This window comes from Sorex fumeus, unplaced genomic scaffold, assembly GCF_029834395.1.
Source record: "Sorex fumeus unplaced genomic scaffold, SorFum_2.1 ptg000003l, whole genome shotgun sequence".
In the NCBI taxonomy this organism is placed as follows: domain Eukaryota; kingdom Metazoa; phylum Chordata; class Mammalia; order Eulipotyphla; family Soricidae; genus Sorex; species Sorex fumeus.
Genome location: NW_026606060.1, coordinates 47,045,413 through 47,072,945, shown reverse-complemented (window position 1 = coordinate 47,072,945; position 27,533 = coordinate 47,045,413). Strand labels below are relative to the sequence as shown.

Genomic DNA, 27,533 nt, shown 5'->3' with positions numbered 1-27,533 from the left:
TGTGATGCAGACATCTCCACTGTCACGCAGTTTTAAATCCCAAAGTTATATGAGATATTGAATGAGTCAGACAAGATAATTACAACATATAATAGTGAAAATTGTTTTGTTTGCTTGTGATGAAGCCACAGCTGACAGTGCTCCGGGCTTACTCCTGGCTCTGTGCTCAAAGGGGCTTGGTAGACCATATGGGGTTAAGGGGAACAAACCCTGGTTGGCTGCATGTAAGATTAGCTATTCTCTGGAAGTGATCTACCTGTCTCTCCAGCCCACAAACGTGTTTGTTATTTCAAACAGACATGACATGGACCAAATATTAGGGTGCTGTTATTATAGAACAACCCTCCCCCACAAAAATAAGGTTAGGGGTGAGGGGAGACCAGTATGACAAGTTAGGTGGGAGGGGTTGATCTCTGCCTGTGAAGACTCTGTGTTCCTATGGTAGGAGGAAGTTTGGAATGATGAAGGGGAAGAGCCCTTTGTGAAGAACAGTATGACCAGGGCAGGGAGATAGTACATCAGGCAAGGCGATTGTACTGTGCTCAGCTGACTTGGCTCCAATTCCTGGCACCTTCACCCCTGACCCACAACCCCAGGAGTGATTCCTGAGAATAGAGAAAGCAGAGCCAGGAGCTGTGGGTTTGGCTCAAAAACAAACAAACAAACAAACAAACAAAAAACCCCAAGACGTAAACATTATGAACCAATAAGAAAGTAGTGGTTGTTGGTGGGACAAAACTAGAGAGACAGATTGATACAAATCATCTATAGCCTTTGGGTTAAGAATTTCGAGTTTCGGAGGTGGAGCTATAGCACAGCAAGTAGTGCATTTGCCTTGCACATGGCCGACCCGGTCAGATTTCCAGCATCCATATGGTCCCCTGAGCATTCCCAGGAGTAATTCCTGAGTGTCGAGCCAGGAGCAACTCCTGAGCATCGCTGGGTGTGACCCAAAAAGCAAAAATAAATAAGTAAATAAAAATACAGTCTTATTAAAAACAAAAAGAATTTTGAGTTTTTACAAAGTACATTGAATTTTTATTGAACTTTTTAAAGGGTGAAGGTAGTGTTCACAGTATTTTATAAAAATGGTTTCTAGCTCCGGTGTGGGGTATATGTATATCACTTAATCACTTAACTTCCCGTTAGTCGTCGATTTGCTCGAGCGGGTGCCAGTAACGTCTCCATTTGTCCCTGTCGCGTGCTAGTGTAGCCCAATGGCATCTGTTCTCTCCGGGAATATGAAGGGCCTCAAACCGATCGTTCATGATCTTGACGAAGAAGTCTGACCATCTGGTAGGTGGGCGGCCACGCGGTCTTTTGACATCCCGTGGAATCCAGTCAGTAACAGCTCTAGTCCAACGGTCGTCTTTAAATCTCATTACGTGACCAGCCCATCTGATTTTTGACACCTTGGCAAATGAGACAGCATCCCTGATCCTTGATCGTCGACGGATGTCAGAACTCCGGATTCGTTCTCTCATTTGAGTGAAACGTGATATTCCAAGCATAGCTCTTTCTATTCTTCTTTGGGAGACCTGAATGGCGTTCTCATCTTGTTTGCGTAAGGCCCAGGTCTCTGAGGCATATGTTAATGCAGGAAGAACAGTGGAATCAAAGAGATGTGCCCGGAGCCAGAGGTTCTTCGTCCTCTTAGCTATTTCTTCAACGTTCTTGAAGGCGTTCCAAGCCGCTCTCTTCCTCCTGCTCAGCTCGGGTGCCAGGTCATTTGTCATGTTGACCTCTTGACCTAGGTACACATAGCTGTTGCATTTGGAGATGGTCGTTCCATTGAGAGCGAATGGGGCGTCAGGAACAAGGCTGTTTCTCATAAACATTGTCTTCGTAAGATTCAGCTGTAGTCCTACCTTTCCACACTCACGGTCAAAACCAGTAACTACAACTGGTCTCATTCACCTGACCCTGAAGGCTTCACCCACATGGCAGCACTGAGAAGGATGAGAAAGGAGAGGCTGACAAAATCTCAAGGCCGACGTAGGCTGCCACAACGAAGGAAGACAGAAATGATCGTCTGTACTTTCAATGCGATATATATATATATGGATATATACATACACATACATGTGTATATATACACACATACACATTATATTACACAATATATGAATATTATATATAGTATTGTCTTAAGCATAAAATACACATTTATTTATTCTCACAGAATCATTAGATAAGAGTGTAGAAGTCTGAATGGACAAGCACTGATTGTGCACATTTAAATAATGTTGGAAAAGCCTCACTTCATTATAACTTTTGATTTTGAATAGAGATATCTCCATTTCATTTTAAAATGTTTTATTTTTGAAAAATTTAAACAACAACAACAACAAAATACCTTTGCAGATTTCATACAAGGTATTCTGGATTGCTAATCCTGAGTCAAATGGTCTTCCTTGGTTTTGACCCTTTGTTTCTGATGACTGACTTCTTTCTGAAAACAATCTTTAAACTGTTTGTCTGCCTTTCAATGTAGTTTTCTGGTGGGAGGAAAGCCTACTTGTCAATTATGTTTTTCTAGTTGCAGGTGGAATAATCTTATTGCACCGTTTCTTTTTTTTTTTCCCTTTATTTTATTTTATTTTTTTTAAAGTTGTAGATTTACAATTTTTTGTGCTTGGGTTTCAATTATCCAATGATCAGATACCCATCCCTCCACCAGTGCCCATTTTCCACCACCATGGATAATATCCCCCCCACCCCCATCCCCCCCATCCCCCAGTCTCTGTGGCAGGGCAATCCCCTGTGTTCTGTCTCTCCTTTTGGGTGTTGTGGTCTGCAAAAGAGGCATTGAGTGGCAAACATGTTCAGTCCATAGTCTACTTTCGACATGCATCTCCCCTCCTGGGAGGATCCTCCAAACATCCTTTATTTGGTGCTCCCTTCTCTATCTGAACTGCCCTTTCCTCTAGTATACCCGGCTGGCCTCTAAGTTATGGAGTAATCCTCCTGGTGCTGATCTCAGCTATTCTTGGGTATTAATCTCATACTTTGTTACTTTATATCCCCCAGATGAATGCAATCTTTCTATGTCTATCCCTCTCTTTCTGACTCATTTCGCTTAGCATGATACTTTCCATATTGTACCACTTGTATGTAAATTTCATGACTTCATCTTTTCTAAGAGCTACATAGTACTCCATTGTGTAGATGTACCAAAGTTTCTTTAACCAGTCATCTGTTCTTGGGCATTCAGGTTTCTTCCAGTTTCTGGCTATTGTAAAGAGTTATTGCACCGTTTCTTTCTTCCCCTGTCTCACTCCACACCTTCTTCTCTCCTCACCCCATGGCTCACTGTCTATCTTGGCAAAATCACCCTAGGTTTCTGCCTCCACTAGGATATGATAAGGACATAGCCTTGGACTTTGTCTTTCCACCTCACTTCTAAAGACATTTGTTACAGAGTTGACCTGTGAGGGCTATAGGAAATCTGTGAAATCATAACTAGTCTCTAATCCATGAACTGCATGTGTTTTCACTGCAGAAAATTACAAATATTTGAAATTTAAAAGTGACCAATTATAAATACAAATTGCATGATACAGTAATACTTTGTGATATTCTGAGTATTCTGAGTGTCTATTGTCTCTTTGAAGAAGCTTTAATAATGAGAAACTTTTTATATTTTAGTAGAAAGGATAGAGGAACTAGCTTCGAAGAACTGGATTATAATCCAGTTTCTTCCTTCCTGCCTGCCTCAAAGACCTGGATTATAATTTCCTTCCTTCCTTCCTTCCTTCCTTCCTTCCTTCCTTCCTTCCTTCCTTCCTTCCTCCCTCCCTTCCTTCCTGTCTCTCCCTCCTTCCCTCCCGCCTTGAGTTTGGACTATACCTGGTGATGCTCAGAGTTTATTCCTGTCTCTGCACTCAAGGATCATTGCTGGTGGGCTCAGGGGGACTTATGGGGTGCTGGGTATTAAACCCAGGTCTGATGCACGCAAGGCATGTGTCTTACCTGCTATATTATTTCTCTGGCCCCAGTAATCCAGTTTCTTTTATAAGATGAAATTGAGTAATATTGATGCATTAGTTTCTTTTCTTGCAAAATATATTATGATTTTCCTATTTCTTCCCTATTTATTGGATAATATAAATTTGAAATTAATTTTTAAAATTAAAATTACATCATGAGATATAATTATTTTGAAATTCTTTCATATATACCAACATATAAGAATGCTATGATATGTAACTTATAATTATTATATAAACTTGTACCTTATATAATATTTAATACAATAATTATAATGCAATAACATGAAAATATGTATTATGCTGTATAATGTATATATTCATATGTATATATTAATTCACAGGAAAATAATTTTTTATTGTTAGACTACTGTAATTCTGAGTTTTTTGAGTTTAAATTTATTTCTCCATGGCATTTATGTTTATGATTTTTTCCCCTCTTCAAAAATGTAGAACTGTTTCAGTCTTCACATAGCTACTATGTTAACTTAAAAAAAGAATAAATTGGGTTTATATTTTGTGAAGAATTTCCTGACATCTGAAATTTTAAGAACACAAAAAGATCTCCAGTACAAAGTTTAGAAAGCATCTGAAATAAAGGCAATGCTAAATTTCAAATTGTGCATCTTTATTACTATAAATAATTAAAGATTATATTTAGTTTGATAAAATCTTTCCCAGGCATTTTTAATTATAAGTAAGTGAAGTGGAAAATTATGATTTTACACAGCTGATTTGTATACTGTCTTTAGGGGGCAGTACTAACCCACTGATAAATTTTATTATTTCTGATAATGCTGCTGGTAATGGTTAATATATAGAAAAGCTAAAATAATAATAACAATGAAAATTGTGATAGAAAAATATAACACCCTGTAATATTTGAAAAATTTTTTATGTATTCTAATAAAGCAGAATTTAACATTTATTTAATAATTAGCTCAGCAAATAATTAATTTCTGTTGTTCATCTACAATTGTAAAAGATGAAAATGTGAATAAGGCATTCAATTAATAATAAGGCAAACAATGGACTAGGCTAAGATGCTCTGATTTTGTGTGCGTATGCACATGCTTAGGCATGCATGGATGCTGTATGAATATATACAACTCTTTATGAATAGATGCAATAATCAAAACAAAAATACTTCAAATTTTTATGTATCAGTCACAAAGTAAGGAAAATTTGTAAAGACACAGACTTCATAATGCTTAGTGATTTGCTGAGCTACTAGGTTGGAAGTGTCAGAGCCAGGTCCTAAATGTGTATTTATTTGACTTTTAAAGCCAGTGACCTTTGTCATTATGCCATCTATCATCTTCTGGTGTTTGTGAAATATTGTATTACACAGATTCACACCAAGACCTTTAGACATTTAAAAGAGACGTGACTTTTGTTTACAAGAAATACTAATATGAAAGAGTTGTACTCTCAGTTGTGTTTTGGGGAATCAGTGGGATTCTTCGAGAATAGTAGTTTAAGACAGTAATTAACATGTTGATTTAAACCTCAGTTTGTGTCAGAAAATTTACACCCATTACTCTCATACTAGAAAAGAATTCTAAGGATGTCCTATTAAAGTACTGCTATTTTTAAATCATTCCATACATAAAGAAAACAAGGTTGACAGCTTTCAGATACAGTGAAAAAAAATCACACCAGTAATTAGGCTAATACAAAGGAGAGGGCTAAGTTGAATTTAGGACTAATTTTACCTTATTTCATTAAAAAATTTGGGGAGGGGAGAGGCTTTGGGCCAGTCCTGTTTCTGTGTTTGGGAGTTGCTCCTATTGGTGTTGGGGGCACCATATGTGTCGCTAGTGACAGAACCCTGGCCTCCCACATACAAAACACGCACTCAACCTGCAAAGCTATCTCTTCAGCTTTCATGGTTAATTTTAGATCCAAACCGTTAACCAGTATAACATGCTGAGTTTTGAGAAGATGGAAGGCATGAATAAAAGCATGGAGCATGATTGGAAAAGAGTGAACAGTGCCACTTGGTTTTAGTATAGTGTGAGCACAAGAGATTGAGAACCAGGGCTGAGAAATGATTTGAACAAAGAACATTGAAGATGATTGTGGAAAATAGATATTATTTGCATGCAATGGAAAACAGTTTGAGACTTATGAACAGGAAAAAGACGTAAACAGAAATTGTCTTTGGTTATGAGAACTTACTCCAAACAAGTTGTAGCTTAGATGAAATAATTGTAGTAATTGTAGCACAATTAAAAAATAATAGGAGGGCCAGAGCGATAGCACAGTGAGTCGGGCATTTGCCTTGCACACAGCCGATCCGAGTTTAATCCCCAGCATCCCATATGGTTCCCCAAGCACTGCCAAGAGCAGTTTTTGGGTGCAGAGTCAGGAGTAACCTGAGCATCACTGGGTGTGATCCAAAAAGCAAAAAAAAAAAAAGCTGATTAATCAGTGAAGCGTTGTTATTTCTTAGTGATTGATACATTGATACTTCTTAATGCAGTAATTTTTAGTACTATGTGGCATTTGCTGGAGCGATAGCACAGCGGTAGGGCGTTTGCCTTGCACGCAGCCAACATGGCCGACCCGAGTTCGATCCCTCTGCCCCTCTCAGAGAGCCCGGCAAGCTACCGAGAGTATCTCACCCGCACAGCAGAGCCCAGCAAGCTCCCCGTGACGTATTCGATATGCCAAACACAGTAACAACAAAGTCTCCAATGGAGACGTTACTGGGCCCGCTCGAACAAATCGATGAACAATGGGAGGGCCTTTACCTTTACCTATTTACAAATAATTTATTTGTAAAAAATTTTTACGAATACTACAGGGTATATTTTTGTATCACAATTTTAATTATTAGATTTATTTAATATAAATAATGGCTGATTAATCAATGAAACATTTACAGTTCTTAGCCTAGTATGTATTAATTTATAGTTCTATGTTACATCAACTGTGATGGTCAAACTCGTCACTGATTATGAGGTGGTGTAGGAGATGCTTACTTCTGTTCATTTTTACAAATAGCATTGGTCAATCATGGATGCTTTTGTTATTAAGGTTTTAGATACCCCAAGATTTACTTTTACCTAGGTGATGTTGGATCAAAAATCTGTAAAATGATCACCTTCTATTACTGCTTTGAGTTATGTTTTATTTATAAAATTATGGGTAATTTTATAAGGAGTAAGCTCTATGCCCTAGAGCTTGTTTTTCTGCTTGTTGCCAGTTTATGTGTGCTTAGTATTTGCCTCAAAGGTGTTTGTATGAATAATAATAATAATAATAATAATAATAATTATGTGCTCAGCAGGCTTTAGCCATTATTGTTGTTCCTTGCATTTAGCAACTGAGGTAATTTATCTGGTCGATTACTTTTTTAAATTAATTTATTTTTAAATTTATTTATTTATTTTGAATACCCATCCCTCCACCAGTAACCATTTCCCACCACCAGGGATCCCAGTAACCCTCCCACCCTCCGTCCCCCCCTTCCCACCCTGCCTCTGTGGCAGGGCATTCCCTTTTGTTCTCTCTTTCCTATTGGGTGTTGTGGTTTGTAAAAGAGTTAAGCCTGATTTTCAGGAGAAACGTAGGATAATTTACTTTCCATCGATCACTTTTTATATAAGGAGATGTCGCGCGGCCATGTAAGCGGGCGGTTTAGAGTGAAAGTCCTGGTTCCTGCATAACCTTTCTTCTCTGTGGCTGTGTACTGTAAAGATGGCAATGGGGGGGCGGGTTGTGGGCGTGACTTCCGGAATTAGAGGTTACCTGGGAGCCGGGCAGTCCCCAGCAGTTCGAAGTGAGAGTCCTGTTCCCGCATGCTCCAGCAGTGCTTGTAGAGGCTCATGGTCACCGGGGTTCCATCTGGAGGAGGCGTGGTCAATTTCTTAGTTATTTTAATTGACAAAATGAAATGTAGAGTGTGACTGTGAAAATAGTAAAATATTCATTTTTATAAAGCAATGACGTTTGAGTGTAGTAGGTGCTATTTAAAATTAAATATATAAGACATTATTTACTTCAGTATTCAGAATCTCTATGTTGTACTGAAGAATGGAATTTTTAGATACATATCTTTCAAATTGATTTTGCTGAGGAGTCGAAGTAATGGTTCAGTGGTTTGGACACTTGCACACGGTTGACCCGAGTTCAATCCCCAGGTTTAATCCCAGGCACCACTGTATGGTCCTCTAAGCCCACTAGGAGTGATTCCTGAGCACAGAGCCAGGAGAAATTCCTGAACACAAATGGTTATTACTCAAACATCAAAAATAAATAAAAATTTAAAATGTAGGGTCTTTGAAAAAATTTTTTACCTGGGGCAAAATTTCTTGCATTTGGGGGATAATTTCATCTCTACATAAAATGAACCTCTTAATTTAACCTCTTGACCATTACCCCCACCCCCATCTTTTATTCTATTTTCTGGGGGAACTTTCTGCTGCTTCTATTAAATTTCATGCATTTGTTTTGCAGCATTGTTTGTGTTTCAGAGATGCAATTATCTTCTCTCTCAGTGAGAAAACTATATACAACTATTTCCCCTCTATATTTTGGTATCTGTTAAAGATTTTCTTCACTTAAATGGCATTCCTTGAGTTCTTGTTTGTATTTGTATCACTTGTATCACTTGTCCCGTTGATCATTGATTTGCTTGAGCGGGCACCAATAACGTCTCCATTCGTCCCTGTTGCATGCTAGCGCAGCCCAATGGCATACTGGGGGCTCTTTCAGGGTCAGGGGAATGAGACCCCTTATTGTTACTGTTTTTGGCATATTAAATACATCACGGGTAGCTTGTCAGACTCTACCATGTGGGCGGGATACTCTCGGTAGCTTGTCAGGCTCTCCAAGAGGGAGAGAGTGCCTGTTTGCATTTAATTTAAAAAATTGTATTTGATTTTTTTGTTTATACTTAATTAAAAAATTAGGACCTCCTCATGTGGATGAGTTTCTCAAGGGATGGGTTTCATAATGGGGTTTAAGACAAAGATCCCTACACCACTTTCTGAAGATTTTACAGATTTTTTTTAAAAGAACTTTAATTTCTAGGGAGAAGAATATATTCTAGGCTCTTAGCTGGGGGGAGGCAGTCAGCATAAACTGACTGTCCTGTTCTCTAAGACAAATAATGGATGGAAGACTTTGAGTAGCTTGTCCATCAGTCTTTACTACACAGAGACTTAAACCCTTTGTTCTCAGAGATTCACCTTTCTGCTTACTGTGAATGGATTTTCAGAATTCATAATACTTTCTTATTGACCTCACCTCCAAAGGCAGCCTCCAAGTTCTTGATGGGGTGAGAAAGTGGGTGGAGAGATCAACCTCCTTCTCACAAAATTTCCCTCTAGTTTTAGCACACCATGTACCTATACTTTCATAAGTACTCTTATAAATACACCTTCACAGTCTCATAAATTTCCCAAAATATGTGCTGAATCATGTAAAGGTTTGCTGCTTATTCTTTCCCCTTATAGTTTTCTTGAGTTTGGTAACCCAGGTAATACCCATCTGTTTATTATATTCCAAAAGCTCTCTTGGTATTGCTCATCTGATAACATCTTTTCTGCTATCCTTGACTTTATTTTTTTAGCCAATTTTTATTCCCTGTATTGTCATTTCTGAGAGACCAGCAAACTACCGAGAGTATCTCTCCTGCACAGCAGAGCCTGGCAAGCTACCCGTGACGTATTTGATATGCCAAACACAGTAACAAGTCTCATGATGGAGACGTTACTGGGCCCGCTCGAGCAAATCAATGAACAACGGGAGGACCGTGACTGTATTGTCATTTCAATAAAATTTTGTAACAAGAGTAAATATGTTCAGTATAAATGCCCACTATTAATTTTAAAAGTATTTCTTCCATTCTAGTTAGTGATACAAAATTTTCTAAAGTTCATGTTTTTTTTTCTAAAAAAAAAAGAGAATTTTTTTTTGGTGGTTTTGTTTTGTTGGACCACTCATGACAGTGCTTAGGGGATCATGCGGAGCCAGGGATTGAATGTGAGGTACCCAGGCTAAGCTTATACTTCTGGGCTATTACCAACTTAGTTCACAGATAACCTCCTTGGTGACAATATGAAAACAATTCCAACTATTTCTATTTTAACCAAATACTTTCATCCTATTCTCAATTTATTTTTCTAAATTGTATGCCTAAACTTAAAATATAGATAAATCAAATTTATTTAAACTATTTTTGGATCATTTTCATGTCTTAGTATTTATTACAAATTTTTCATTATTATCAGTCTCTCCAAGCCATTTTTTTCACTTTCAACTTAAACTAAATGACTATTTTCTTGATGGCATAGCCAAATAACTAAGACTAGAACTTCACTTAACTTTTGCTTACAAAGATGCATCACATGTTATTTATGTCATTTAATTAATGTTAAAATGTCAAAATAACATTGATATAATATATTGGTGTAATATAAATTTGATTTCAGAGAACTTCATCTACAATAAATTTGTCACCAGGAGAAGTGGAAGAAGAAGACGATGAAAACACTTGTGGGCCTTCTGGACTCTGGGAAGCCTTAACTCCTTGTAATGGATGTAGAAACCTGGGTTTTCCCATTCTTGCACAGGTAATGGTTTGCTTTTTTAAGGTGCAATGAAACATAAAAAATGGTTGGCTATGTTTTTAAGAAAATTCTCCACAGCTCCCTCCTACCCCTTTCCATAAAAATCCAATTAGTATCTTATTCACACTTTTCTTCATTTAAAGGACAATAAATTGGGTATGAGATTTGCTGTACATATATGCATATGCAAAGACTTCGTTTCATAACTTTATGTAGGTTTTTTGTTTGTTTATAGTGCTAGCTCCAGAAAAATTGAGTTTTTAATGAGATTTTAATATTAATGATCTGGAAATACTTTAAAGTACTATTTTGAAATTAAATCACAATTAATGCTGAAAAAATGAAAATGATTTAAAGGGGAATCTTAGCTTTTGTGCTTTAAATGCAGAGTTAGTGATTGTTTTTCTCAACATAATGGAACATTGTATAATGCATGCCACTGAGAATTATGCAACATATTCCAAAACCATGACCAGAACACTGAAACATTGATATAAATATGAAAGCATTTTACTATTTTTAAGTCAATTTTAATTCTTTTGTATCACCTTCAAATTTACGTGATGTGCTGTGGTCGGTAAACCCTCAGAGGATTTTTCCAAAATGAATAAAATAAGCCAGTTAGATTAGAATACTTGGAGCTACCATGAATAGTGTTAAATACTTCGCTGTAGCTTCCAAAAAATGCTATATTCAAAAGTGGTATATCCTCTTATGCAGTAAATATGAAGCAATTGTGTCTAAGAAACCATCACAGTTCCCAGATGCCTGTATTAGGCAATTTGATCATAGCTAAATTCTAATATTAATTTGTTGTGGGAAGTTAAAAAAGGCAGCTGAGCAAGCACGTAGTATTTAAAGAATATCTTCAATAAAAAATAATTATAGTATCTTGATAATTTATAATTGCCCTACCCTCTGTACTCTTGCTCTCTCTAGCCCATGAACTTTGTATTATGTGTGTTTGTATGTTCAAGTAGTTAGAATTTTGGGGAAATATCAGAGTTCTTATAATACTGCTTATTAGCTAAATACTAAATAATTATCAAAATATACTGGACTATGAGTTCCATAAAAGTAGACTAGGCATTACTGTTTACTATGGTCAACATCTAGTTCCTGGCACATTGTCAGAATTAAGTCCTAAATAAAACAATGAATAATTTTTATGTTCCAGTTTTTTCATATAGTGTCTTGCTTTGGGAAATGAAATTAAGAAACTAATTTCATTTTTTTCATACACCTTACTGGTTAATAATTTACCTGTAAATGAATGCCTTTACATATTTCCTTCAAGAAATCAACATTTCTAAACTTTATTATGTATTTTTGGTTTTTGAGCTACACCCAGCAGTAGTTAAGGCTTACTCCTGGGTCTGTATTCAGGTATCAATCACTCCTGGCTGTCCTGGGGGCGTCATTTGGGTGTTGGAGATTGAACCTAGGCTGACCATGTACAAAACAAGTGCCCTACCCTCTGTACTCTTTCTCTCTCTAGCCCATGAACTTTATATTATGTGTGTTTGTATGTTCAAATATTTAGAATTTTGGGGAAGTGTCAGGGTTTTTATACTGCTTATCAGAAATTCATCAATTAAGCCAGGGTTGTGGCTCAGAAGTAGAGAGTATCCGCAGCATTTGCAAAGCCCTGGGTTCCATTCCTTGCACTCTAAAACAAAACAAAACAAAACAAATACCCTTCCAGTTCCAGAATTCCTCTAAACATGTTTCAAATATATCTTTGTAATCGTTGTTCACTTTGTGTCCTATTTTTTTTTTTTTACTATTGTCTTCTGGAAAATAATTGTCTTCTTTCTTTAATCCTATTTGGTTTGGGTCATCTTCTGAAAGGATTTGATATTTAAAAACCACATTATTGGGACCAGAGAGATAGTATGTTGCTAAAATGCTTTCATTGCACATGAATGATGCCAGTTGGATCCCTGGCACTGGCATGTGGTCCTACAAGACCTCCCAGGAGGAAACCCTGAGCATAGAGCCAGGAATAAGCCCTGAGCACCTTCAGGCATGACCCAAACACCAAAACAAAATAATAAGACAGAATTCCACATTACTTATGATATATGGCATGAAATATTATTGCTTTAAATCTGTCAGCTGACTCGATTTCCTGATTTTAAGTGGTTTTTTTTTTCATTTTATATCATTTAAACAGTATTCTTACTAAAATGTTCATTGTTCTTGCATCAAATTACCTGTTTACTTGAGAGTCCGATCTTTGGATAAAATTGAATGTAAAAATAGAATTCTGGGTCTAGGAGGCAGCTCTAGCGACCTGTGTGTAGACCTGTACATGCAGAGTTCCATCAGCTCCCAATCTGGAGGCGATCATGGCAGTCACCAGCAACTCTGGGCTGGAGCATTGAAGCCCTGAGGCCTTCACAGCCAGGTGAGTCTTTAGAATTGGCCTCTGGGCTCCCAGATCCTTTCAGCATTGCTTGGGAGTTCCTACTCCCCTGACTCCTGCCCCCCCAAAAATTCTTTGACCATTCTTCTCATCTAATATTTTTATATTTTTACTTATTTTTTTGCTAGAAACCACACACATATATGTATATATCATTAAAAGGAAATTATAATAATACACACATAAAAATACCCTAGAGTGAAATTTCTGATTCCTTTTGTATAGTTTAGCACATTTTTTTATAATGTTAAAGGGATTCTAAAATTTGAAACATTCCATGAAAGCTATTTTGAAGCCATTTTTTTCCCCTAGATATGTACCTTGCTTATAGGACCTCGTGTAAAACTACTTAAGTGTTTGAGGTTCAGATTTGTTTGGGATCAGTGATGTTAGTATAGAATTAGTTATAATCATTAGTAAATTTTTTTGTAATTTATAAAAAATATGTAAAAATACTATTTTATGGTATAATACTTGTGTCCAGCAACAATACTGAGCTTCAGAAACATGAGGACTATGAACATGTACTTGAAATCCAAACTATGTGTGTCCATTCTGTTCTGCTTTCTAAAAATGTGATACAACATGTTTAGTCTTCGAAGTAGATTTTTTTCCTAAAAAAATTGGAACACTACTGATTCTGTGGATTTCACTCCTCTAAGACTACCTAATTTCTAGTTACTGAATCCTATATTGTTTTTTTCCCACTTTTCAAAATTTTATGTATTTTTTATCATTTTATGTCACTAGATTATTCAAGTAATTATTTTAAAACTAATACAAGTTTTAGGGGGCCAGAATGATAGTACATCAGGTAGGGCATTTGCCTTGCACACAGCAGACCCGGGTTTGATTCCCAGTATCCCATATGGTCCCCCAACCACTGCCAGGAGTAGTTCCTGAGTGCAGTGCCAGGAATAACCCATGAGCATTGCTGGGTGTGAACCAAACAGCAAAAAAAAAAAAAACCCAAAAACAAAACAAAAAAACCTCCAACAAAACAACAACAACAAAAATCTAATACAAGTTTAAGATTCTTAGGAATAAATATCATGACTTTCAATTTAACTTTCATAGATTATGCTGTAATTTCAGTTTAATATCAAAACTGAGAAGGAAAACAAGAATGATAAAATCAGGGAAATTAAGCCTTTCTACAAAGTCTAAGCAAACTCAATGTTTTAAATCTCTGCTAAAAATAGTAACTATATTTTTTTGCAAAGTTCCTGGGGTATGCCAGATATTTTATATGTATATGCTAATTTTCTAAGTCATTTTTAAAAGTAACTTTTTAACGATTAATCAATATCAGTGTTATGATTCAAACCTGCAAAACAAATAAATTCGGTGTTATATTGATTTCCCGGGCTTCCTTTATGCTATGCTTGTTTTCTTTTAGTTTCTTCTACTCATTTTTTTTTTATTTATTGAATCACTGGGGGAAAAGTTAGAAAGCTTTCAGGTTTAAGTCTCGGTCATGCAATGATCAAACACCTTTCCCTTCACCAGTACTTATTTTTCACCAACAAGAACCCCAATATACCCCCCTCCCACCCCTCCCAATGCCTGTGAGGAAGATGAATTCTACTTAACTCTCTCTACTTTGATTATATTCATTATTTCGACAAAAGATGCACCATTATTGTTTAGAGTTTACACCAAACAATCAGAACTGCTCAAAAGGCATTGTGAAATAATTTGTTTTCTACAGCTGGTTATGATAACCATATGATGTCACGCGGTCGCTATTGCGGACTACTCTTTATTATATACTTTGGAACTCTTTGAAGAAATTTTTGGATCATATTTAGATAATCTTAGAGAGTAATATCTTAGCATTTCATTCTGTCACACCTTCACTTAATTACAAGGTCAAATTATAGAAACAGGGATTGTTTAGAGACTGACTGTAAATTTATTGCTGCTTTTTCTTGGTAATAGAGTCATGTTATCAGAGCAGAGAATTTGAGTTAATGCTATTATTGTGAATGATATTCCTTTCCTCCACCTCTGTACCATGTTCAGTTCAGGGCTTTGCATCAGTCCTGCTGGACAGAGACTCTCTTTCTTCCTGTATGCTCATGTAGCCTTTGATCTTGAAAGTTGAATCCAAGATTGAGCCTGTAACTGTTTCTGCAACAAGCTCATCAATAGCCGCTGCTCTTGAGGTCACTGTATTCAAGCTGCCACTTGGGGAGAGGCCAGCGATATTTAATTGGTGTGCTAGAAATATTCCTTGAGGAGAAGCAGGAGGTATCTGATCGCCCTTGCAGACAATATCACGATATATTGATAATACCCATTGTGGCCATGCTGACTCTGGTTCTCCCGTTGGGTGAAGAATGCTCTCGTTGGTGCCATGAGTCTGAAGATGTGATTACATCCACTTCCATGTTCCCTGTGGTGGTGTCTTGTCACCACTGCTCCTGCCACCACAAATACCCCTTCCTTGGGCTTTGTGACTGCAGGAGTATCTGAGCTCCTGAATGCAGATTGTCTGGGAGGCATGTTGCGTTCACTCCTCTTTCGCACAAGCAGAATTAAACAATTCAGTGTTCAAGTGAAGGCATCTGATGCTGACTTCCTCTTGCTCCCTTCTATAAAAGTGAAAGGTCCTTGACTATGAAGAAGACAAAAAGAGTACTTAGATTGAGACCAGAGAGCTCGTGTTACCTACAGCTAAACAAGTGCTAGAAGAATTTTGAGCTTTGACATCCAAGCTTCTGTTTGGTGCAGGAATCCCTCTACTAGAATTCACTGTGACACAGTGACATCCCAATCTTGCTCAAACAGTGCCAGTGAGAGCCATATACTTCACCAGTGAAAAACTTCATGTGCTTTTCAAAAAGACACTTTAAGCATTTTTTTCCCTGCTGGATAAATCATAGGCACTTTAATAGTGGTATTTGCTATTAGGACATTATAGCATGCACACAAGCACAGCACTGGTGATGTATACCCACTTCAGCACAGGAAAAGCAAGGGGATACTGGTGTCCCACAGCACATTTGCCTCCCTGGGCTGTAGTAGTATTGGATCAGAAATAGAGCAGATGGTCAGGAAGCTATGGATGGCATTCTTCTATTAACCATGAAATTAAAACCTAACAATGGCTAAAGGGATCTTTAAAATAGTGCTCTCGGAGAATTCTTGGGAGATGCTCTAGGATCCTCCCCAGGGTGGCATGTCTCCAGCCTCCAATACTTTTCCAAGTGAGCCTTATTATCAAATGCTCTGCAGGACCTGTAGCTATTTCCCCTGAACCCCTGGCATACCCTGGAGATGGCAGACTTACCGGTGGGCTGTTGCTCTCTTCCTCAAACCCGGGAATGCAGAGTCTGTCCGCCGCGAGGAGGGCCTGAGTACCGCTGTACGCCTCCACTGGGGGCTTCAGGATGTAAACAAGGTTCTCCCAGTGAATGAAAAGGTCTTTTGTATCGGACGAGGGACACAGCTGAAGGTAGAAAGAGCGGCCAGTGGCCAGCTTCAGGCGGAGCTGTTGTTTCAAACCATTATGGATGGAGATCTTGACCAGTTTCAAGGGGAACAGCCGGGTCAGCTCTAAGAGCTGGACGGACTTGCTACCATCCTGGGCGCCGGGACTGAATCTGTGAGTGTCGTCGCAGAGGGCAGCAGGTCGGGCCAGCAGCATGACGTCAGGGACGGTGAGGTGGGGGCTGGTGCGCACGATGCCCACAGTCACCATCCGCGCCCGATTGTGCACATCGATCACTTCGCCCCGTTTGCTGATCTGGATGAAGTCGCTCTCAAACATGGGCGCGTACTTGAAAATGTTGTACTCCCCCTTGTACAGCTGTTGCTGCAGCTTGCCCATGGTGGTGCTGAACATGCCCATGGCCGGACTGCTTTTTGCCGTGTAATATGGTAATTCGTCTTGGTAACTCATGGCCATCTTCTATCAACACAGCACGGGAGCGTCCCGTTTCTGGCCTTTCTGGCAGATGGGCTGGTGGACAGTTTCTGCAGGACTTTTGTCTGGCTACAAGTGCAGCCCAGGTGGAAGTGCTGATCATTGACTGCCCAGTGCCAGAGACATTGGCACTTGGATCAATGCTGCCCTGTGCGCGGAGACTTTGGGGTGTGCAAAGGTGGATGTAAGAGGAGGTGGAATCCTAGTAGAGGTCTTGGGTGCGCTGATGTCAAGGGCACAGCGGTGGAGCCCCCCGTGGCTGTTGATGATGCAGTGATCTGGAAGGTGCAGAGATAGAGCCCTAATCAATACTGCGGCTGGCAGATGGGGGAGGCGGGAGGCGGAGCCCCTGTGGGTATGGGGTTTTACAGATGTCGGAGGGGTAGAGGAAGAGCCCCCAATAGATATGGGGTGCAGAGTGGAACCCCAGTGGTTATGGGGGTACACAGATGTGAAAGGCAGGGATGTAGAGCCCCAGTGGATGTGAAGGTGAAAAGATATGTAAGGCACGGAGGTAGGGCCCCAGGGAATATGGGGGATACACAGATGTAGAAGACACAGAAGTAGAGCCCCAGTAGATATAGGGGTGCACAGATATAGAAGGTGTGGAAGCGGAGCCTCAGCGGATGTGGGAGGCGCACAGATGTGGAAGGCCTGCAGGCCGAAACCCGGTGGATGCCAGCGTGTGCGGATGTAAAGGTGGGCAGAGACAAGGTCCCAGTAGAATTCAGGGTGCGCCCTGGTGGAAGCAGACAGAGGTCGGAGGCCCAGTATGAAGTCAGAATGCTCACATTGGAGGCGGGCACAAGTCGAGGCTCCAGTGGTTGTTGGGTGTGAAGGGATCAGCGTTCACTCTGGACTCACGAACTTCAGTTCCAACAGGCGTCGTTGCTGTTGGAAGGCGCCACCTCAACCGCGGATCTGGACCGCACTGCTGCTCCTCCTGGCAACCAAAGCCTCCGCCTAAGACTAAACCACCCTGGAGACTGCTTTTATCCACTGCCGCCCATTGTGACCTGTGCTCATTACACAGCCCTTCGTCGCTGTGGCCCAAGAGCCCCTCCCCGCAGGCGCAAGGTAGTGCCTGCTCCAGCTCACGACCCCACCCAGCCAGGGCTCAGCACAGCGGACCGGCCTCTTCCTAAAGACCAGTCCCAAGACCTGAATGCAGCCCGGAGAATTATTGCGCCCGAGAAGGGTTAAGCAAATTTGTAAGATCTAAGTTTAAATCATGCAGCACTTCAGCCAACACTTGCAATTTTAAACAGTGCAGCGTCAAGAGATTCGAGTCAGTCCTTGGTAAACAGAATAGCACAGGATGTGCACCACTGTTTATTGTAGCGAGAAATGTCAGACGAGATTAATGTCTTACAATAGGGTAGGGTTAAATCGTGGAGCGTTCTCTGGTAGCCTATCCTGCAGTTGTGAAAATGATTAAGTAGTTCTGTAGCTAATGACATAAGAAAAAAGTCTTTGACATTTTCTTTTCGTCAGGAGAAAGAGCAAAGCGGTGGTTTGTGTGTGGAAGGGGCTTGGGGTTGTGCTTCTGTCAAAGTTCGTTAAGTGAAACATCTGAAATACTCATCTGGATAGCATCATTTCAGTTTTCTTTGTTATGGTCTCCGTTTTTATTAATGTAATTGTTTTTTTCCTAGTAGTAGGAAGGATAGAACTTTTTATTAGCTTAGTATTTTTATAACATTGATAAATTTTGTTTTGATGCACTCTGCATTATTGGTGGGATGTTCTGATTTTTCCCTGGGTATCTTTGCCTTGGCAGTGCAGAGAAAAATGCCTTAAATATGACTTTAATCTATCAGACTTCATCCTCTATGAGATTTTTATCAGGAATAAAGTGGGAAATTTTGCCAAGTGTTATCAATATTTTCACTTCAAAAATTGAAATATTTATTAGCTTGACAACACTTAAACACATTTCATAGTTTTGGGATCTTTAGTTCTGGAAGTCAAAGTGAATAGTTTTTTTTCCAGTCATACTGAAATATCTCATTATTTCTGGTAATTTGCATATTTTTCTTTATTTTTTAAAGAGATATTTATATATCTGCAGCAGTTCTAACTGATCTACTCAAGGTCCTTAATTCTTAATTTCCATTTGACCATATTACTTACCTCTTAATTAGCTGAAGCCAGAAGCCAAATGTATATTTAGAAATTGAACATACATTTTAAAGTTCTCCAGGTGGCTCTACTTTTTTTTTAAAGGAATAAGTAGCATTAGACACAGTCTAATTTAACAGCTGATTTTTAAGAAATAAAGATCATACTTGTCTTAAAGGCACTTTTATACATAAAGATATTATACGATATTTATCTTAAGATTCCATTAGAGTACTGAGTTAATTGCCTGGTCTCCAGGGAAACTAGAAGATAGATTGCTTTAGGGCTTATGGACTTTCTAATTTTATTCCTGACCAATCATTAGATCCACAACAATAGAATCATTTAGCATTCTGGCAAATATGTATCTATTTTCACAAGTCTCGTGACATATGACATTTTTATCTGAAATTCTGGAGATTTAAAAAACTGTCTTACTAATATTTTCCTCAATACTTGTGAAGCTCAGATGGTTAAAATTCTACTGAATTTGAGAATAGAACATTTTTAAATATAAATGTAACAGGGTTCTATATTGTTTCTCTTTGAATGGCTCTACAAATGGTAGTGATTTTGTATGTCTATCTATATGGGGTTTTTTTGAGGAGAGACATATCCAGTTATGCTTATTGCTTACTCCTGGGTCTGTGTTCAAGAATTACTCCTGGAGGTGCTCAGGTCATATGTATGGTGCTGGGGATCAAAATGTGATGGGCTGCATACAAGGCCTTAATCCTGTACTATGTCTACAGACCAATGTTAGATATTTTAAAAATGATTTTATTTATTTTGCTGCAGGTTGACTTTAGGTTGACCTTGCGACCACTCACTACTTTCAGACACAGTAACAACAAAGTCTCCAATGGAGACGTTACTGGGCCCGCTCGAGCAAATCGACGATCAACGGGAGGGCCTTTACTTTTTACTTTTACTTTATTTATTTATTTATTTATTTGCTTTTTGAGTCACACCCAGTGATGCTCAGGGGTTACTCCTGGCTATTCACCCAGAAATTATTCCTGGCAGTGCTTGAGGGATAATATGGGAAGCTGAGACTTGAACCCAGTTCAGCTGTGTGCAAGACAAATGCACTACCCACTGTGCTATCACTCTGGGCCCAAGTTTATTCTATTTTTTTAAATTTAATTTTATTTTTAAAGTTATTCAAAATATTTATTACATTCAATATTTCAACATTAATCCCACCAGCATTTATATCTTTCCATCACCATTATTTCAAATTTTCCTACCACCGCTCAAGTCTGCCCCTGAAGTATGTCCTAAATATTTTGTATCGATTGTTAAAAATAACCTACTAATAAGTTTCCTTAGAGAAAAGTGTGTGAAGATTACTGTATCTTACCTAGAGCCATTAAACCTTTGTATGAGCGATTACTAGCATGTTGTTACAGGTTGAGCCTTTGTGTGTTAATATTTATACACACACGTGTGTTTATATATATGTGTATATATATATATAATTTGATTGGGATGAGATTGGTTGTCTTCTGCTTTGCACTTCATCAAATGTGGTGTGCTACTCTTGGTTTTTACGGTGGTGTAGAGCATGTCACAGCCACATGCTCCAAGAATTCTAAAACTTTAAACGGGGTGATATAGCTGGAGTTAAATTTATAACTGGATGGTAACTTTGAGATCAGGAGGCATCTCTGAAACTTGTAGCTCTCTTCCAAAATTTGTTTTTGAGTCTCTGGATCATGGGTCTTAATGAATGTATATAGCACTAGAGGCAGTTTGTGCACATGACTGCCAGCCTCCCAAAAGAACAGAGAGATGGGGGCGGGGGAAGGTCACCCATTCCCTGTTCCACCAGAGCCTAGAGATTTCAGTCACAATACTTGCATACCTGAGTTTTTCATAAGATTCATACTCACGGATGAGGCTCATCCCGAGCCTGTGGAGATTGGCTCTAAGCATGGCGACAATTGGGTTCTGGAGGTTTTCAACTGCTGGGGCTCTGTTGGGGCTTCCCTGGATGAGACTCAGCCTGGTGTGGGGTCTGGAGGCATCGCTGCAGCTTGTGGCTCTCTTAAAATGGGTTTATTTTTACTCTTCCCTACACTAGAGTTTGTGTACTGTAAATAACTTGTGTGCTGTAAATAACTTGACTTCTCTGCATCATATTTTTATTACCTTTGAAAGTAAGATTATCCTTTATCTTTTAGTTCCACAAGAGTTACAGTCTTGTTAGAGGCATTAAATGCCTTTCTCCCTTCATAATAAAACTGCTGCATACTTTGGAAATGAATACTCCAAACAGCAATGAAGGGAGGAAATATTCACATAGTAACTCTGGGAACTTGGTGATTCAGCATGTAGTCTTGTTTTACTGTTGAAGTTCTTGTGAAAGCATTTAAAAGAACCAAGGGTTGAAATGTGTGACAAAATATTAAATGGAAAGTCAGTGGGAGTTGTGCTTAAATTTATGTGATTGAAAATATGGTGCTGAAATTCAATATAGAATTTAGTCAGTAATGAAGATGACCGTGGTAGGTAGGTTCATTCTCCCCAAGTACAACTATATCATAAACTTTACCTATGACTATGTGAACTTTCTTGGCAAATACCTGCAGATTTGATTGTTTATGATCTTAGGATGCAGAACAGGTGGGGCCATTGTAATCACAGTGGCACCTGTAAGAGAAAGGCAAAAAGGTCAACATCAGAGAAAGAGATGTGATTATGAAAGCAGAGGCGGAAGGATGCAGTCATAAATCAAGGACTGCAGAGATTGGAATGACCAGAAAATATTCTTCCTGAATACCCTCAAGAGGGGCATGCGCTGGCCAAAACTTTAGCTCAGTAAGAATCATTTTGGACTTTTGGAGATATGGGTTCAATATCTTGTAACCCATGTGGTTCCCTGAATCCCACCAAGAATAAAACCTGAGCACAGAGCCAGGAGTAAGCCCTGAGCTCAGCTGGATATGATCCCCAAACCAAACTCAAACAAACCAAACCAAAATTTTTAACTATTAGAATCCAGAACTATTTTTTTTTTAAGAATGTATTATCTTACGATTATAAACTTGTGGTAATTTTAGGTTAAAGCAGCCTTAGGAAGTTAATACAGATTTTGTATCTGGCTTTGGGATGTTGTGAGAACATCCCAAATTGTTGTGAGAACAATTAATTATATGGTACCAAGTACAAGGCGTTTGGTGCTTGGGGAACATCAGTTAATAGACCCCAAAGAGTCTTGAAAGCAGAGATTTATTATTGCTGACCAGTGAGGAAAGATGGCATTAACTCTCAAAGCACAACCTCTCTGACAACCAGTTCAGGGACATTTTATATTCTTTCAAGAAACGTAGAAGTTGGTTGCTGGTGCATCAGCTGAGAATCAGAAGGAGTTTCTCTGCATGCACAGTGATTTATCAGGCTGCTTCATACATTGCATGCTCAGCAAATGGTATTCCTACCAATGCACAGTGGGGGAGTTGTTGAGGGGCACGTTCCACAGGTCATTTTAGGAAAATGCACTCTCTACCACAGTCTTGATGCTACAGGTCTGGTTCTGTCTTGAGAACACTGGGGTGTTTGCAGGGATGGGTCTTGCTCAAGATTTTGATAAAGGAGGAGCTAAAATAAACAGTATTCAAAACCACATAATGGAAGGCAGCTATGGAACTGAACAGTGGGTAGAGAGTGAAAGAGTTCTAAGTGGCATTACAGAAAAAAGCCTAGATTATTTGGTTTGTTTGTTTTTGGGTCACACTTGGTGGTGCTCAGGGCTTACTCCTGACTGTTCAGGAATCATTCCTGAAGGGACTCAAAGGACCATATGGGGTTCCAAGGATTGAAATTGGGTCACCTGCATGAAAGGCAAGTGCCATTCCCCTGTATTATCTCTCCAGTTCCCCAAAGTATAGAATTTTTCTTTGTTTTTGTCTTACACCTGGTCATCCTTAGGATTTAATCCTAGCTCTGTGCTTAGAAATCACTCCTAGCCATGGTTGCAGGACCATATTGTGCCTCTGGCAATCGAATCTGGGTTGACTGCATGCAAGACCTGCTTTTCTTTCTCTCTCTCTCTCTCTCTCTCTCTCTCTCTCTCTATCTATCTATCTCAAAACTCCAGAAATTTTAAAAACACAAATATGGATGTTAATAAGCCATGATAGTGATGACTCAGGTAAGTAATTTGGTAAAGGTTTTCTAAATTTTCATAAGCAGTATCCTCATAGCCTGTATGTTAAAGGCTTACTGATAAGAGTTTAGAGCAAAGGAAGGAAAATGATAGGAAAATCTACTAGAATAGTTATGTCTAAAGTTTTATCCATACCTGATTTAGATTTAGATTTGGGACTTTTGAACTGATGAGATTTGAGCTTAAATTGATGTCTCGGTAGGTTAAGATTTGTGAGAGGAGACTGTTGATAAGTGGGTGAATGGATTTGATGTGGATAAATGTGACCTTTAAGGAGCAGAGGAAAGATTATTATGATAAAATAATACTTTTATCCATATCCTTGTTTTAATTCCTTGAACCTGCTAATATTTTCAGCTATATGGCAAAGGGACTTTGTAAACTTTGTATTATGACCACAATGGTACAAACTAATCTCAAAATGGGTGCCTTTGGATAGATATAAGATACTTTTATGCACTTGGAATGTCTGGAAGTATATATACAGAGCAGTAAGAGGTTTTACTTAGTGCTTAATAAACTTATACTTCATATAATTAAATACTATTTAACATACAGCACATATCAAAATTTTCAATGAATATCTCATACTTTGTATAAAAATAAATGCCATGAGTTTTAAAAAGTTATAATGAATAATTATCGAACCATAGGTTTTCATAGAGGAATCTGAAGATTATTCCTTGCATCTCCTCATCTACAGATTCATTCATTAATCTCAAACCAACCACTTAATTATTTTTTAACCATTTACACAAATTTATCTTATACCAGGCATGTATTTACTTATTCATTCATTCATTCGTTCAATCGTTTTTCTATTAATCTACCTGAGTATATTTTATAATAGCTTATATATTTATATTTTTTTTTTAAATTTGGGGGCTGGAGCAATAACGCAGTGGGTCAGGCGTTTGCCTTGCACACGACTGACCCGGTCGACCTGGGTTTGATTCCTCTGCCTCTCTTGGAGAGCCTGGTAAGTTACCGAGAGTATCTCGCCTGCACGGCAAAGCCTGACAAGCTACCCATGACGTATTGGATATGCCAAACACAGTAACAAGTGTCACAATGAAGATGTTACTGGGCCCGCTCAAGAAAATCAATGAACAACGAGAGGACAGTGACAGTGACAGTTTTAAATCTGGGTGTTTTATTCTATGCATTTAAAATTCATCCACTTAAATTTATTTTAAATGAAGTTAATGTAGGAATAGCTGGAAGATAGTGTGAGATGAACTGTTTATGTAATTATTGTAGTATGGTAATTATTTTTCTTATTTTACTTATTGTTTGAATTTAACTTTCAATCATTATTAATGAAAAGAAACTTTACCACTTATTGTTTCTTAACTGGATTTACAATACTGTTGATTATACCTTTTGTGCATGCATCATTCCAGTGCTAAATCCATCACCAGAGGGCCCACTTCCCTCCATCAGTGTCCTAAGGATATTGCCCCTTCCCAGGTATGCACCCACCTCTGCCCCCAGTCCCTGTACAATTTCAGTTTTATAGACAAAATCCCCAGTCCCCATGACTTTGACCAGTTGTTGTTCCCTTACTATGTTTTATTTCTGGCACTGGGAGGAACCCAAGGCTTGTTGAGGCATATCAATTAGCATACTAACAGTGTGCTCTGAAGCAATAAGTCACTTTTTGTGATTTATTATTGTTTCTGGAGAAGCCTGGAAGAAGTCAGCCTTCCAGGCTCTCCTTCAAACATATCTTCCTTAATTATACCAGAAAAAAATCAGAAGTAATACTGAAGAATAATATGCTTTTTAAGATTTTGCTTATTATCAATAATGCTGCTTTTATTGATAGCTTTCTCTTAATAGCAAAGTGTGTTTTCAATTATCATCAATTCTACTCAGCCAGTGGATCAAGGAGGAAAAGCATATTTTAAGGTCCCCATCAAATAGAATTTCATTTTGTTTTAGTGATAGTTTCTTTCACTTTGCAAAAAAAATTTTTTTTTGTTTTAAAAAGTTTTTCTGTAATTCTGTTTATTTTTTCCTGGCTTTTTGGCCACACTTGGTGGTGCCCAGGACTTACTCCTGGCTCTGTACTCAGGGATCATTCCTGACAGGGATGGGTGCACCATGGGATATCACAGATTGAATTTAGGTTGACTGTATGCAAGTAGTGCCCTACCTACTAAACTATCACTCTGGCCCCCTAATTTTATTTTTCAAAAATTTGTTGTTTTTGGTTTCCTTTTTCAATGAAATTGAATCACTGAGTACATTTTGAAGACAGTATCATGGAGTGTTGTGCTTATGTTTCTATCATTGTATTTTATGGAATTATGTATAAGTTCTAAGTTTTTACTCCATTGTTTGATCTAGTGCCATTTGTTTTTGCATGCAGCTAATCTATCTGCTTGTTCCATTTAATGTTTTTGGATCTGTTGTCATAAATTAATTATTTATGCATTTGAGGATTTATTTCTGGACTCTCAATTATGTTCCAGTGCTCTGAGTTCTCTTTTTATCCCAATACCATACTTTTGGTTACTGTAACTTTATAGTACAGTTTAAATATAGGGAACATAATGCCTCCCATATTCTTTTATTCAGAATTGCTTTGGCTTTTCAGGACTTTTCTGGTTTTAATAAACACTCGTCATACAAACACATACATATATATGTGTCTGTGTATATATATGTGTATATATATATAATGCCTATGATAGGGTGGTCATCCAAAATATTGGGTGATATTCAATATACATTTATGATAAATTCTCCACAAGTGCTAAGGATATGACTCAATATGGTGAAAGTGTTTTGAGTCATATTCTTAGCACTTGTTGAATTGGATTGGAACACATTGTTAAATGGACAGTTTAATTCTTCCAATGATGCACATGGAATATTTTCCCATGCACTTGTGTCCGTTGTGTCATCTATTTTTTTAAAGTCTTCTTTGTGAATTTGTGCATGTATGTGGGGGGAAGGGCAGAGGGAGGAACCGTACCCAATTGCAGGATTTAGTTCTGACTGCTTTTGGGGATCACTCTTGCCAGGGTTTGGAGGAACATAAATGGTGCATCATAAGAGCAGCATAAGAGCTGCATGCAAGGCAATGGTCTTACTCACTATATTATCTCTCTAGCTCTCCAAAGTATTTATTTTTATGTTTATTTTATGTTTACAAAACAAAAATTGTTTTAAAAACAATCTTGCCTTCTTCTTTTGATTCTGGGGAGAAAGAGCATGCAAAATTGGATTTTTATCTGTTTAATATAAGTCACTTACAAAATTTTGAGCAGAGGAAAAGTGAGATTAAATATATGTTAGAATCTTCCTACTGCCTTTGTTCTTTGTTCCACTTTTTGTCTTTTCTTTCTTCTGCCCTTTAAATAGTTATTTATAGTTTTGACTATGTAAGTATTTCACTTTTGTGAAATTGATTTGTAGGTACTTCACTTTTTTTTGAGATGATTGGTTTTGTTTCTTATTGAAATGCAGTAGGTTTTTGTACATTTGCTTTTGTAGCTTTGCACTTCACTATATTTCTAACGCTATTTATGCTATTGGTCTTTATAGTTCTGATTTTTTAAAAAAGAATACCATGTTCTCTCTGATGGTTTAGTTTCTTTCTGCCCTCTGCTCCAATTTTCATTTTTTTGTTTCTTTATATTGTGTAATTGCTAATGGTTTGGGTTCTCTTACTATATTGAATAATAGTGGTGAGAGTGAATAATTTGTCACAGGCTTTAAGTGCGAAAGCTTTTATTTTTACCTCATTTAGTATGATGGCAGCTGAATTTTGTTGTGTATGACCTCTGCTACGTGTAGGTATGCATTTTTTATCCTCATTTTATTGAGTATTGAGGAAGGATGACTGTGATGCTTGCAGAGCTTAGACTGGCTCTGGGACTTGATGGTTCAATGTTAATATCATGCACCGTAGTACTGGGATCCACTAAAGCCACTCTCATGTTGTGCTTTGCAGACTAGTGCAAAAGATAAAACTCAAGGTGTCATAATTTTGGGTTTATCACAATTTTGGGTTTATCACAAATTGTCAAAACTTCTCTTGCGGGCTGGAGCAATAGCACAGTGGGTAGGGCACTTGCCTTGCACGTGGCTGACCTGGCCGACCTGAGTTCTATTCCTCCGCCCCTCTCAGAGAGTCCGGCAAACTACTAAGAGTATATTGCCCTCACCGCAAAGCCTCCCCATGACATATTCGATATACCAAACACAGTAACAAGTCTCACAATGTTACTGGGCTCGCTCGAGCAAATTGATGAACAATGGGAGTTTCTTGCATTTATTGATATGATCACATTGTCTTTAT

At 38.3% G+C, this 27,533-nt stretch overlaps 2 protein-coding genes across 11 annotated transcripts in view; one reads left to right on the top strand and one right to left on the bottom strand.

Annotated features, from left to right (window-relative positions):
- ANKS1B (ankyrin repeat and sterile alpha motif domain containing 1B) overlaps nt 1-27,533 on the top strand; it is a 1,250,258-nt gene that overhangs the window by 285,188 nt on the left and 937,537 nt on the right. For all 10 annotated transcript variants that reach the window (XM_056114313.1, XM_056114308.1, XM_056114302.1 and 7 more), the window contains exon 9: nt 10,433-10,573. In XM_056114313.1, the coding sequence (XP_055970288.1) occupies nt 10,433-10,573 (141 nt within the window). The remainder of the gene's footprint in view (nt 1-10,432; nt 10,574-27,533) is intronic.
- GARIN6 (golgi associated RAB2 interactor family member 6) lies at nt 15,514-16,905 on the bottom strand. The gene is made up of 2 exons (XM_056118810.1): nt 16,294-16,905; nt 15,514-15,618 (listed from the first exon to the last, which is right to left on the bottom strand). Exons 1-2 carry the CDS (start codon nt 16,903-16,905, stop codon nt 15,514-15,516), a joined length of 717 nt encoding a protein of 238 aa, XP_055974785.1.

Bases quoted from the DNA above. Each gene is read 5' to 3' on its own strand.
- GARIN6 (XM_056118810.1), bottom strand. From the start codon at position 16,905: ATGAGTTACCAAGACGAATTACCATATTACACGGCAAAAAGCAGTCCG. The intron at 15,619-16,293 runs GTAAGTCTGCCA...TCTTCTTCATAG, and splicing joins AAGAGAGCAACAGCCCACCG to TCAAGGACCTTTCACTTTTA.